Source organism: Castor canadensis, chromosome 3, assembly GCF_047511655.1.
Source record: "Castor canadensis chromosome 3, mCasCan1.hap1v2, whole genome shotgun sequence".
Classification (NCBI taxonomy): Eukaryota; Metazoa; Chordata; class Mammalia; order Rodentia; family Castoridae; genus Castor; species Castor canadensis.
This window is the reverse complement of record NC_133388.1, coordinates 32,425,686-32,439,702: the sequence shown is the minus strand read 5'-3', so window position 1 is coordinate 32,439,702 and position 14,017 is coordinate 32,425,686. Positions and strand designations below refer to the sequence as shown.

General features: G+C 49.0%; 1 protein-coding gene across 2 annotated transcripts in view; it reads right to left on the bottom strand.

The window, feature by feature from the left end:
• Positions 1–14,017, bottom strand: part of Ltbp2 (latent transforming growth factor beta binding protein 2) — a 101,967-nt gene that overhangs the window by 40,722 nt on the left and 47,228 nt on the right. For both annotated transcript variants that reach the window (XM_074067538.1, XM_074067539.1), the window contains exons 4-8: positions 12,993–13,183; positions 11,238–11,408; positions 10,502–10,708; positions 9,465–9,751; positions 8,325–8,427 (exon numbers count right to left, since the gene is read on the bottom strand). In XM_074067538.1, the coding sequence (XP_073923639.1) occupies positions 8,325–8,427; positions 9,465–9,751; positions 10,502–10,708; positions 11,238–11,408; positions 12,993–13,183 (959 nt within the window). The remainder of the gene's footprint in view (positions 1–8,324; positions 8,428–9,464; positions 9,752–10,501; positions 10,709–11,237; positions 11,409–12,992; positions 13,184–14,017) is intronic.

Genomic DNA, 14,017 nt, shown 5'->3' with positions numbered 1-14,017 from the left:
GTCTCTGGTGAAGCTCCTGATCTTGCCAATAACCCTGACCCCAAACTAGAGCTCTCTCTGCCCTTCCTCACACCTCCCAAAAGCAGACTATGAGGGCTAGTTCCCTCTATGACATCAAGTCCAGCATCCAGTCCAGACAAACAATCTTGAATATTCTTAAGCAAAAAATTAGATAGCCATGTGGCCTGAGTGAGAATTCAGCAGCCAGCAAGCTGTGTGATTGGGTGATGGGGGAAGGCAGGTACCCCTCCTCTGTGCTCCCAACACAAGTGAGCCTTCCTTGCTCATAACTTAAAATGCTATGTTGTGACTGCCTATTTGCTTGTTCAACTTTGTACTAAACCATAAATTCCAGGGGGTTAGGGATCTTTGTCATCGTCACCATTGCTACATCTCTAGCGAGCGCCTTAGAGCAGTATGGGTATTCATTTGAATGGAAACAAACAGTAATAGCAAACACTGAAACAGCACCTACTACAGGCCAGGCCCTATTGTAATGGCTTTACATGTAGAAAATTATTTAATCCTGCTAACAGCCCTTGGAGGTACTTCATAATCTTATCCCCATTTTACAGGTGGACAAACAAAAGCAGAAAGTAGCTAGGAAACACGCTTATAAAAGTCACCCCGCTGGGGGATGGAGCCAGGATTATGAAGCCAGGCAGTATAGCTCCAGAGGAGAAATTGTGAATCACTGTCTTCACTGCCTCCAGATAAATAAATGAATGAATTCATGACAAGCCTTAGGAGTTGTCTAGGTACGGAACTCTAGGGTTCAGGGGAGGTCATAGGAAGAACCCTGCCCAGCAGGAAGCCTATCACTTTTCCCGGAGACCATTCTTATTTTCTCTTTTTCTTTCTTTGCTTCTTTGTTTCTTTCTTTTTTTTAAATAAGGGGTGAGAAGAAGGAATGGAAAACAAAATGTAAGGGTACTCAGAAGCAGGTCAGAAGCACTAATCAGATGCTTGACAAGGACTCCACAATGTATCTAACCAAATCCATCCAGCCATGCTGAGTTGACAAAGGGTACTGTGGAGAGCTGTCCTACAGGCCAAGGACATAACAAGGGTCAGAGAAGAGAGGAGAGAATGTGCAGCAAGAAGATCAGGAGAGGAGAGAGCAGCTAAGCTGTGATTCCCACAGATGCTTCAAGCAACTCTTGGCCAGCTTCAATGTCCTTGTAGTTGGTACTCTGAGACCTGACAAAGTCAAAGTAGCTGCCAAGGGCCCAACTGAGATCAACTTGAACTCCAAGGAATCTGAACACCACAGAATGTTTGTGAAGTGTGTAGGGCAGGCATGGGTAACTTTCCTGGTAAGAAAATGTGGCCAGGTGGCTCTGGGCCTTGACCTCAGCTTTTCTGGTCCCTGACTTCAGCTCTGACCACCATCTGCTCTATTCTTGTTGTTCACAGATTGGGAGAAAGGAGCAGAGGGCCCCAGGCTGCCTCCTACCCTGCCCTGTTAATTCCTCCCCTCAGCTGCTGGGACTCCCAAGCAGGCCAAATGAATTGCTGGAGACAATGTTGGCCCTGACTCTATGGGCAGAGCTGGGGAGAAGAGGGTGAAGACGTGTGTCTGGCCACAGGGCTGTTTACAGCTCGCCAATCTTAGCCTGTGATGACAGGTGCCTGCGCAAGGAAGATGTGGAGGTCCCTTCTGCACAGCCCTCTGCCCAGGAAACAGACTCACATGGCCAATGAGACTGAGCTTAGTGCCACAAAGGCATGGAGTAGGCTGGAGCCCTGACCCCTTGACTTGCAAACCTCAGGCAGGTATGCTGGAGAGAAACTTCTACTTGCCCAGTAGAAGGAGTGTGGGTGCTTGGGCAGCCAGATCCACATCTAATGTCTGACTTTACTCCAACTTTCTCAGTGACATGGGACACATTTCCTACCCTGTTTCAGCCTAAAGTTTTTCATCTGTAGAAGTGGAGACAGAAACTCAGTTTATAGGGTTGTCAAGAGTATGTCTGACTGAATGTCAGATCAAATCTAGGACAATGCCTGATATGGTCCCATGAGATGCTTCCGAAGGGTTATTTCTCCTGCCCTCCCACCCTTCCTCCTTCCCATCTTTCCCTCCTCCCTCTCTCCCTTCTTTCCTTTACTCCTTCTCCTTCCTCCTTCCCTCATTCCTTTTTTCTCTTCTCCCTCCCTTTCTTCCCTTCTCCCATCTTTCCTTCTTTCCCTCCTTCCATCTTTCCTTCCCTCCTTCCCTCCTTCCTTCTTTCCAGCAAGTCTTAAGGACAGCAAAGCTGGCCTGCTGCCCTGCACAGCTGGATGGATTTGGACAAGTTACTCAACCTCTCTGAGCCTGGGTTTTCTTATTAGTAAAATGGGGATGATGAGTCCTTCCTGAGGGATTGTGAACACTAAATAAGCGTGTAACTCTCTGTGTACAACAGCACTTTAGTAATGATCACAGCTTTCGTTATTCAGACTTTCCTCCTTGGTGAAGTGCCAGTGGCTCCCTTCAGTGTCTTCAGTGATGGTAGATATTCCACCCAAATGTGGCCTCTGACTACTTCCTTAGAGAAACACTAGGGCCACCGTCACCACAGTGAGGTGGAGTGGGGTCTGGGCAGACCCCCAGCTCAACAGGAGCTATCAGCCACCCCAGGCCCAGTCCTTCCTGGAGCCCTGCAGGCCAGAAATGCCATGTGTCATGAACTTCCACCCCTGGGGGGAGGGGACCAGGAGGGAGCTAGCTAAGCCTGGGACACAATTCCCAGGAGGCTTCCAATCCCTTGGATGCAGCTTTCAGAACACCACCCAGCCAAAGACACATTGCTTTTTCTGCCCAATGACTGGAATTCTGTCAATCCCATTTCTCTAAGGCAGGGGACTGGGTGTCTCCCCCCAGAGTCCCAGAGAACAGGAGCCCCACCCTAGCACAGCTGTTCCCCAAGCTGGGGTCTGCTAGATTAGCAAGTGACTGAGATAGGGCCCCAGATGGAGTCTAGGCAGTGAATCACAGCGTGGCCAGAAGCAGGGATCTGGAATAGATGGACCTGGGGTTTGGGCCCAACTTCTGCTTCTGGTGGTACCTGTAAACATCACAAGGATGCAGCACAATTAGAAAGCACTCAGCGTGGTGCCTGGCACGTCCAAATGCTCTGAATAAACAGTGCTGATGATGGCAACTAACAGTAATAGATTGCTGCTGGGACTTCCCCTGAGGTTCTCTTCTCCTCTTGGACCACATCACCCTCAGATATCCTCCCCTCCCCTGGTACAGGCATCACACAGCTACCCTTGTCACACACCAAAGTAAACCAAAGCTGGCTTTCTGTTGGATTTCAAATAAATCCTCAAACATACATTTGAATCCTTATTCTTTCAAAAGTCCTTCCTCACCTTCTTTGTGAAACCTGTTCTTGGGAGGTGTACCCCTTGTTATGAGGAGCTCAATACTTCTACGCACAACCCATTTTCTTGCTGGGCACCTGCAGCCTTTCGTTGTCCCTTGTGCTCAGTTTCAAGTTGAGCTCTGCATACCAGAAGCATCCATACTTCTGTTTTTTTCTCTCTAGAACCACACAGAACAAACCTACTCCCTCTGCCTGGGGCAATTCTTTGACCATCCCTTATTTCTCTGGCGAGGGCTATGTGTTGTTATTCTGCCTGTCTATTGGACTCAGTCTTGATGGGAATTGTTCTTCATGCACATTAACTTGTAAAATTCAATCCTGGTGTGCATCCTCTTGGCTAAGAAATTCAAGTTTAGTCTCCTGAGTTTGGTTTCCCTCAGGCAGGCCCAGGTTTTCCCCAGAAAAACAGAGATCTGGGTCAGCTGAGAATCAGGCACACTGTTGTTCGAGTCCTAGTTTCACCTGTCCTCACTGTGTGGCCTTGGACAAGTTCCTCAGGCTTCTCTGAGCTGCATTTTCTTCATCTGTTAAATAGGATTTGAGAACTTTAGCTTGCAGGTTGTGCAAGTTAAGTGAGACAAGGCAGGTAAAAAGGGCTAGTAGAGTGTAAAAAGTTCAGCAACATGCAGCCATTCTTGTTTTTAGGAGGAAAAGATGCTGGATTCCTTGAAGGAACAAAATAAGAGAATCAGCTTCCCCTGGAGATACAGGGAGGGGCCTGGGTTCTGAGGTGAACTCATCCTAGGCCAGGCAGACAGAAAGATGATCTCGTGGCAAACAGTTGGAGCCCACCACTGCGGGCTTTGAGCCATGTGCCAGCCCCACCCGTTCCAGCAAAGGGGCCTTGGGGTTGACACAGCCAGTGCCAAGCCTGATGGGGCCACTGCCAACTTTCCAGTCAGCCCAGATGTCTGTCTTATATGGAAACTAAAAAATGTGGCCTCAATCAATGTGATTCTTGAGAGTGGTGTGTTCCCAGACACTGGCAGGGCACTGGAGAGGCTCTGATCTGGGACCTTTGATAACTCCCAAGGGGTTAGGAAGACACAGCTCAGGCTAAATCCTGGAAGGTCAATGGGGGAACATGTTGTATCTCTCCCTCAGAGGGAGGGGAAGAGGACAGGGATTCACAGGCAGGCCTAGATTGACGTCCAGAATCATCTTCCCGAGGAAGGAGGCTCTGGAATTCTTCTGAGAGAAAAGGGATTTGTCTGTGCCATGCAGCTGAGACTTCAAGGCAGTCCTTTCCTACGTTAGAAGTAACAGGATTCTACTCTGACCTTCAACAGTCCAGCATAGTGAGCTGGGGCATGGATCAAGTGGTGGAGTACCTGCCTAGAAATCACAAGGCCCTGAGTTCAAACACCAGTACCTGATTCTGCCAGTCCACCTTCTTGGGCATGACAAAGCCTTTCCAAAGAGGCATAGTCTTATCTGATCAGAGGATAAATAAAGGCAAAGCCACCAGGGTTAAGAATGTTCTAGAACCCAGAAGTCCTACCTCTTGTCAGACATCCCCCACACCTACCCCAGCAACTTGATTTTTTGTCCCCTGATGCTTGCACAGTAGCTTACTTGTCATGCCTACTTAAAGAAATACCTCCTGCCAGCCCTGGACTCGGGTGTGGAGCTAGGTGCCTGGCACATAGTCAACATAAACAAGATTCCCTAACATCTTGCCCTTCTCTGTACAGTGCCCAGCTGCACTTTCATGTGTTTTCAATGTTTACGTTGCCCTGGTCTTGGTTATTTCTTGCTCAGTGTGCTGGAATGTTTGACATTCCAGATTCTGTACTATGGTGCCCATCTTGCTGAGCTGTGCTGAACATGGTGGGGGAGGGAATGTGGAGAACGGGGAGACCACAACCTGAGAGATGGGAGGAGGCTAGGGTGTGTGTGGAAGGGTGTGGTTGATGCACAAGAGCACCTGACCCATAGAGCTCTGCTCTCACACCCACCACCATTGGGAACCAGGCCCTGCCTGGACAGAGCTGGTCAACTCTACTGGGAACAGGGTCCTTGGTCATTCAGTGGGCCAAGCTTATAAGGCTGACACACGGCTAGGACCAGGAGTAGAACAGGTGGGCAGGCATGCAGCCTGCAAGTGAGGACTCTCAGCCACAGTCCATGACCCCACTACTTCTGCCACAGCTGTTGCCAGCAGAGACCACTCTTCCCCTCCATCAACTGACTCCAAGACTCCAGAAGCAACACCATGGCAGCCCCCAGACCCCAAGACAGAGGGAGAAACTCTTATAGCTGCTCTGGAATTGCTTCTTGGATGAGCTCTCTCATGCTGCCTCCAAAGACAGCCCTACATGGCCAGGAATCCTGGGCAGGTCAGCACCTAGGTCAGCAGCAGCAGGTCCTGGATGCCCCCATGAGGGCTGATAGGCCCTGTCTGCAGGAGCCAGCTCTTGGGAACCAGAACCTGTCCACTCAAGGAGCTTGGGATCCCTTACTTTACCTAATGCTTTGTATGTGTCTGTCTTCCTTCAGGAGAGTTAGGGTTAGGCAGGGCCCAGTAAGGGACACATCGTGTTCTAGGAAATGTTGCCTACTTTCTTGGTCTCACCTGCAAATGCATTTTCCTTGAGTTGCTAAACTGTTCCCCACCTCTTCACTGTCCTACCCACTATTCATTCTTCTGTTCTCATCCTGGATGTCACCTGCTCTAGGATGCTTTCTGGTCTACCAGCTTGAATAGGGCCACCTTCCCTCAGTGTACAGATGTGCAGATTATACACTGAACAGAAGCACTATATCAAAGGGAAATATTGGTATTCTAGATCTGAGTCTTTATGAAGATGGTCTGGACAAACCAAAAGGAGCCCCTTTCCTAATTTTTGCTAAGGTGCTTCAGGACCTGTGTGTACCTGGTTCCACTGTCTGGGTCCCCACAGCACTCAGCACTTGTCCAGCCACTGCACTAGCCTCTTTATTTATGATATCCACCAGCTATCTGTGACCCCACTACACTGTAAGCACGGGGTGCAGACACTGCCTTTATTTCCTTCTCCACTGTCCACTCAGGGCCCGTACGCCATGGGCATTTCAATGGGTCTTGGTCAATATAAATGTTGGCTAAACAGAATGTAGGATATGGAATTGACTCAACAGGAAGGAGGAAGGAAAACAAGGAAAGAAAGAAAGTGGCAAAAAAGTTTCTGGCCTTCAGTAGAGACATTGAGCAGACAGTTGTGTTTTTTCCACAAGGTCAGTGGGCTTGTCTCTTTCCTTTTCTTGCAGACAACTTCTAATAATAACAATAATGATAATAAAATAGTGGGAGTATAGTCATCCCTCAGTGTCCACAGACATTGATTCCAGGACCCTGTGGATATCAAAATCCATGGATGCTTATCTCTTCTATAAAATGGTGTAGTATTTCCATACGACCTATGGACATCCTCCAGTATACTTCAAATCATCTCGATTAATTATAATACTTTTTTTTTTTTGGTGGGATTAGGGTTTGAATTTAGGGCTTCACACTTGCAAAGCAGTTTCTCTACTGCTTGAGCCATACCACCAATCCTCATTATGACACTTAATACAATGTAAACGCTATGCAAATAGGTGTTACACTGTATTATTTAGGAAATAATGACAAGCACACAGTCTGAGCATATTCAGTACAAATGCAGCCATTGTACTACATAGTACACAAACGAGGTGCGAGGTGAACAATGTTCCCATGAGTGCCAGAGACAGATGGCGAGAGGCTGTAAAAAACCTGTGACTACATATCACCTCAGCACAGTGCCCAGTGGGAGGCAAATTCAAGTTTTACTTTTTGGAACTTTTAGGAATTTTCTTTCAAATATTTTCAACCCCTGGTTGGTAGAATGTGCAAATACAGAAATGCAGATAGGGAGGGCCAGCTGGAATAGCTTCTGGATAGTACCCTCTCATTCACTGTTACCTCTCAGGGCCAGATTTCATAGGTAAAGGGGCCAAGGCAAGAGAGTTTAGTGGGCAATGTGGGGACTGATCCTGCTATGTGTCAAGCCTGGTAGCTGAATAGTGTCCTTTGCTGCTTCACTAAAAACCCAACCACACTGCGAAACTATCTGCACTTATTTTTAGTTTGGAAAATCTAGTCACAGCTCCACCACTGAGTCTGATGCTGGGAACAGCCCTGTCCCTCCCACCTTTGGGCTCTGCTCCAGGCCCCCCACAAAACCAGCTCACCTCGCTAACTGCTGACAGGCAAGAGGAATCCATGCCAGGCCCAGGCCTAGGCCCAGGAATGAGGCCTGGAGGGGAAGACAGGCTGTGTAGACAGAAGCCATTCTCAGGCACAGACATCTGGCCGCCCCTCTCAGATGTCAGACCGAGACCTCTGAGAGCAGCATGAATGGGCCTATTGCTTACTCCTGAATTCTCAGTGCTTGGCACACATGAGGTACCTGGTGAGGATTTGCTGAACAAACGAATGAATGAATGAATGGATGAATGAATGTGTGTTTGGTTTTCCCCATCATCCAAAAGACAACAGAGGACTGGGGTTTCACATCCCAAGGCTGAGAACATTCTGACACTCAACCCTGGTTCAGAGATCAGGAACAGGAAAGGAGGTGAGAAGGAGACCTGAAGCCCCCTTCCCCAGGGTACAGGAGCGAAACATTGAGTCACCAAATCAGGACCTCTGTGACCCTGGGGCCTGGGCAGGGGTGTATATTGGAGGGTCTGGCACTAGATGTAGGCTGTCAGGGAGAACAGGGGGTCAGGCTGCTAGGGAGAGGGGCTCATCTGGCTGAGCTATCAGAAGCCTCATGTGGCAGCCAAAGGCTCCCTCAAGCAGATCTGGAAGCCTGCCTGGTTTACCAGCCTGTTCTACCTGCCCCGTCTCCAAATTCCTGGAGGAGATTGTAAGGTGTGCCCTGCAGCAAAAGCCAGGGTCCGGGAGGGCTTCCCCCAACCTTCCACCTTGATACCAACACTCACCTGGTCTGGGTGGACATGGGACACATGAGGTCACCCCCCAGAATGCCCCCACAGTGCCACAGCAGTCCTCCTGAGCAGTCAGTTCCAGCAGGGGGTTCGTGCACTGGAAAAGAGGCCATGGACACCTGTGAATTCCCCATTTCCCTCTCTGTGGTGCACAGAGATGTCCTAGGAAACCCCAGGTCACAGACCGCCCCCGCCACAGACACACATTCTGCCAGAGGATGCCCCTTGTCCCAGGTGGAAGAGATGTCCCAGGCTGGGGAGGAGGCAGTCAGCCAATGTGCTGGAAGAAAGCAGAGAAAGGGGTGTCTACTTTACCAGGCCCTAGCATTGCACTGGGGGTACACCCCAGACACAAGATCTATCCTGTGCAGCCTGTGAACCACCACCTCCTATGGCCATTTACAGTCCATAGACAAGAGGTCCCAAAGGATGGGCTTTCCTCCTTCAACATCCAGGATCACTCAGTGAGGGTCTTCCCTGTGAATGGGGACCCAGGCTGAGGCCAGGGACAATCTGGGACTCAGGTCCTTATTCCTTGGCTGTCGACCTCCTCCAGTCCCCTAACCTCAGAAATATCAAACTGCAACCTCAAGAAAAACCACCCTGGGTTTGGCCCAGCCTCTATTCTTAGGTACCTGACCTGATCTCCAAGCACAGGCTGGGGATGCCTACAGGGGAAAGGGAGCAACTTTCATCTTTACATCAATAGGGCTTTGGAGTCTAACCAGAATTTCTATTCCACATCTCTGTGATCCCGGATGAGACTGGAGATTAAACTCACCAGATCCTAACAGTCCTACTACCCAGGTGCTGGAGTGTCCCTAGGCTCAGCTCTAAGATAGCCCAGGATTTTCTGGGACCAACTTTAGACTACCTTTGACCAAGGACACTGGTGACAGCTCCACTGCTGGGGCCTTCGTTGGTGTTCTGAGTGTCTGATCCTAACAGGTACTACATATAGCTCAGGTAAGAGGCCTAGCCTCTCCGTACTCAGGTACTTTTATATCCTGGGTTTTTCCATCTGAAAAATGCGAGACTCTGCAGACACATTTCACAAAAATAAGAAGGGCAGAGTGGGGAGTGGCAATAGCTGTTCTGCAAGCCCCAGGGTTGCGGAAGAAGCTGTGTTCTCACCTGTCCATTCACAGTACTCAGGTAACACCGGCCCAGCAGTCCCCGATGTCTGGGCACCACTGGGGGTGGTGGCTGAGGGGGCTCTCTGGCCCCAGCCAGGATGCTGTTGCTGTCCCAGTGGCCGCGGCTGTGGCTGGCAGGGAGTCGGAGTGGGGCTCTGCTGTCCACACTGTTCTCCTCTGGGGTACCGTCTGCCTCACCCCGCACTCGTGCCACCTGGTGGATCTGCACGGAGGCCTCGGGTGGGTGGTTAATGTGCACTTTCACCAAGGAGGGATTCACGGAGGCTGGGCACAGGGATTGGGATTAGAGCCAGGAAATGCCCCACCCCCACTTTCCCACCCCCTAAAGAATTCCCACAGTCCTGGCCAGGTGGGCCTGGACTATGTGTCTCCCCCAAACTTCCCTCCCTTTCTTTCTTCCCTATTGTGTGTGTATGTTTGCATTTTTTTTTTTTTTTTGGTAGTACTGGAGTTTGCAGTCAGGACTTCACACTTGCTAGGCAAGTGCCCTACTGCTTGAGCCATGCCCCCAGCTCTCTTGCAAACTCACTTTCTGATTCCTCTTTCCAATCACCCTACACAGCTCTGAGTGCCAGCCACTGATTTGGCCTGGTCAATGTCTTGGTCCATACCAGTCCCTCCCTCTGTTATCCATGGTTAAGGGCTAACTGAAGGTCATCCCTCTATGCAGCCTTCTCAGAACACTCCAGGATCAGGGTCTTCTCCATCCCTTGACTCCAGCAGATTTCTGGTGGGCTTATTTTGTATTGTTTTGGATTTGGTTGGTATCTAATTTGTTACCTACTGATGGATGGCAGGGAAAAAGAAAAGCTGTATGTTGAAATGCTACTTCACATCCATATCCCTCTATTGCTCAAGACTGTGGGTTCCATGAGGGCAGGACACCCAGGAGAAAGAGTGAGGTTTGACAGTGAAGAAGGGACTGGAGATACTCCCCTGTCCCCGTCTAGCACAGCAATGGTGACAGCATCACCCTACTCGGTGCTCCTCCCAGGTCCATGGCCCAGCACTCACCCAGCTGGTTGGAGAGAGGCAGAGTGAAGGTGGACTGCTGCAGGGGGCCTTCCAGCAGGGCCCTGTGGCGGGAACCCCTCCTTGAAGATTCCCTGTCTGGCTGTGGAGCCGGCAGGTGGCAGAACTTCCCAGTGGAGTTGGCGGGACACCAGCACTCATCCCGGCCAATGCAGCGGCCTCCATTCAGGCAGGGGATCTGGCAGAAATCTATGATATCAACCCTCAAGGTGACTGGCGGTGGAAGACCAACAGCATCCACCATGTGGACAACTGGTTACAACAAAGAAGCAGGGGGAGCAGGACACCAAATCTGGATGACTTTGGGACCCCAGAACTCCCTGAAATGTAGGGACTTTCCATGATGCCCCTGAGTGAAGAAGGGCAGATCATAACCAGCCCTGGCCTTTCTAAAAATTTCTTTCTTCTCTCTCTCTCTCTCTCTGTCCCTTACAATAACTTAGGACACAAGGCAATGACACTATTAACTCCTTCACTTTCCTTTTGAGGAAACTTGGACTCAAAGAAGTTAGGTGGCTTGCCTAGTCACACAGCCAGGCTGAGACAGGACTGAGAGAAGACTCAGCTCTCTGGCTGATTTAGAACAACTGATAGAGCCCTAGTTCAAGAGCAGTGGGTTTCCTTCCCATAGAGGATCTGGGCTTCAGTACAAGGTGTCCCTGTGACCACCCCAACCCCTCAGGACCAGCTGGAAATCATCTGGGGGAAAGGGACTTACAGATGCGGAAGCCTGACTTGGGGTCATGCCCATGGCCACCCTGGCTGTACAGGGTGGTGGTGTCTCCCCGCTCACAGCTGTTGGCACAGTGCCCACGGGCACAGGTCTGCTTGCAGATGGTAGGAGTGAAGACGATCTTGATCTTCTTGATTTTCTCTGTGAGATTCATCCCTGTAGAGAGAGGGCTTGGATCCAGGGGGCAGAGCTGAGAGGCATGCCTTGACCTCCAGAGCTTGGTTTGAAAGGCCCATGGGATTAGGTGTGTATCCATGCCCAGGGCATTTGCTGGGTATCTACTGCATGCCAGGTCACCCTTTGCAAAGCCCATGGATGTATCTGCTACCGATCACACTTTGTGTACGTTCTCAGCTCTCTTGATAATTATTACCTTAGACAGAACCATTAGAAATCGCCATTTTTGTGTTGGAAAATTTCATAGTCCACTCAACATTTCCACTTTACAGTTAGATTTGAGCTCAGAGATGTTGTGGGTGCCCCACATCACACAGCCAGCAAGTGCCACAGCTGGGCTTTGAGCCAAAGGGAAGAAAAATGAGATGTAGCTCAACCTGGTCAGAGAGGAGAGTTTCCTAAGAGAAATGGAGGAAGATAAAGCCTGTGGAGTGATCAGTCAGCTTTATAGGCCTGATTACAGGAACAAGGATCAGGCATTTTATTTGGTGGGAAGTGGGGAAAATGCTGAAAAGTTTCCAGCAAGATATCAAGGAGGAAGTGTGGGAAGGACTAGTGAGAGCCAGCCAGGGTGGACTGGGAGGCAGGTGACTGGCTGAGATGTCACTGCAGTTGTTAGAGCTGTGGTTGGACTGAAGACATGGCTCAAATGGTAGAGCACCTGCCTAGCAAGAGCAAGACCTGAGTTCACACCAGGATCACACACACACACTCACACACAACTGAGATTACTTCATTTAGCAAGGGTAGTGGCAATGGAATATAAAGAACAGCCATAAATACAGTATGGGAAGCCCAGGAAGGAGGCCAGAGGCAGAGGGTTGAGAAGGGAAAGGGGAGACAGAAAGTGGAAAAAGCACATGTAGGCCTTGGGTTCAAGAAGTTTGCCTGTGCAGAGAGAAGGTGGCAGTGGCTAGCTCCCAGTTCTGTAAGAGGACCAAGTTGGGGAGGACTGGGTTAGCTGCTCTGAGGAACAGGAGAGTGAGAATGGTGAGCACACAGGGAAGGGCCTTATGCAATGACCATGTGTGCCATGGTGAGAATCCAGAGATGCTGGGCTTTTCCTAGCAGTGGAGGCCCAGAGCTACGGAAGCAGCTGGCTGTTTTGGTCCAAGAGGGTTAAGTCTGCAGGAAGGATAAGGTGAAAGGATCTGGGCCTGGGAGCTGAGGTTCATGACTGGATATAAAGGAAGCAAAAGCAGGAGGGGATGACAGATAAGCAGAAATTGAGTAGCCAAGGTCCCAGGGTCTCATTAGGGGCTAAATCCAGACCAGCTAGTTTGGCACCCCTGGAGCTTGGCACAAAAGCAAATGCTCAAGTACTGCTTGACTTTCATTTCCTTGTGGGAATTGAACACAAGGCCTTGTTCATTTTAGGCACCTCTACCACTGAACGACATCCTTGGCCCTTTCAAAAGCTATTTGTTGATTGGCTGAAAGAAGGCAGGTCAAGGCAACAACTCAGTTGCTCCCAGAGAGTGGAGGGGGGAGTAGAGGTGAGGTGAGGAAGGCTCAGAGATTTAGATGCCCTGATCTTTTAAGCCCTGAGGCAGGGTACCTTACCCCAGGCGGATGAGGGATGGTCCAGATGTGCTGCCTGCTGGGCGCTGTCTCTCTGTTCAAGTCCCAGTCCCATAGGCAGAGCATTGGAAGTCAGCTGGCCATTGGCAGTGGTGGCTGGATAACGCCGGACAGTCCGGGACAGCCCCGTGTGCTGCTGGGGGGCACGGGTGTGGCTGAACCCGCTCAAAGTCCTGAGGAGAGAACCGTGGCACAGGGGAATGTCTGTGGCCTCACACAAGTGGCTGTTCACATCTCTGTCCTTGCACTGGATGAATATTCTGGGGCTGCCATCTTCCCTCTCCATGGCTGACTCCTGGACACAGTGGTGCCCCAGGACAGAAGGACTACTTAACATTAGCTCACACTTTAAATAACTCCACAGTTTTTGCATTTGTCATTTTCAGTGCCCCATGAGATTTTTATCTACAGATGAATCACAACTTAGATATTCTCCTATGGCATATTTAAATGGTTTTTAACTTTTAACTATGATATTCTTACACATATGATTTTTTTTCTTCTATTAAAATATTCCTTTGGGGGGAATTCATTGTACTATTTTATTATTATTTAAAAAATTATTATTTATTATTATTTATTTATTATTTATTATTTATTTTATTATTATTTAAAAATTTTAATATTAACCATTTTTATTTGTAGGAAGATTCATTGTACTATTATATTTTATTCTATATATTTGAAAATTTTTTTATTACAAACATTTTGAAGAGGGTTTTTACTTTAGGATTAATTCAATTCCTTGGGCTACAAGGATTGTATCAAGATTACAAACACTTATGGCTCTAATACATACTTTTAAATTGTTTTCTGAAAGGGTGGCATTAAAATGCATAAATGTCAACATTATAGGGTACCCTACTAATAAGTACAACTTTTAAGGGGGTCGATAATCAGTTCAAATAATGCAATGCTAGGCTGAGGCAGGAGGATTGACCCTGTCTCAAAGAAACAAACAAAAATACTGAGTAAAAAAATAAATAATAAACCAATAGGATTAAAAC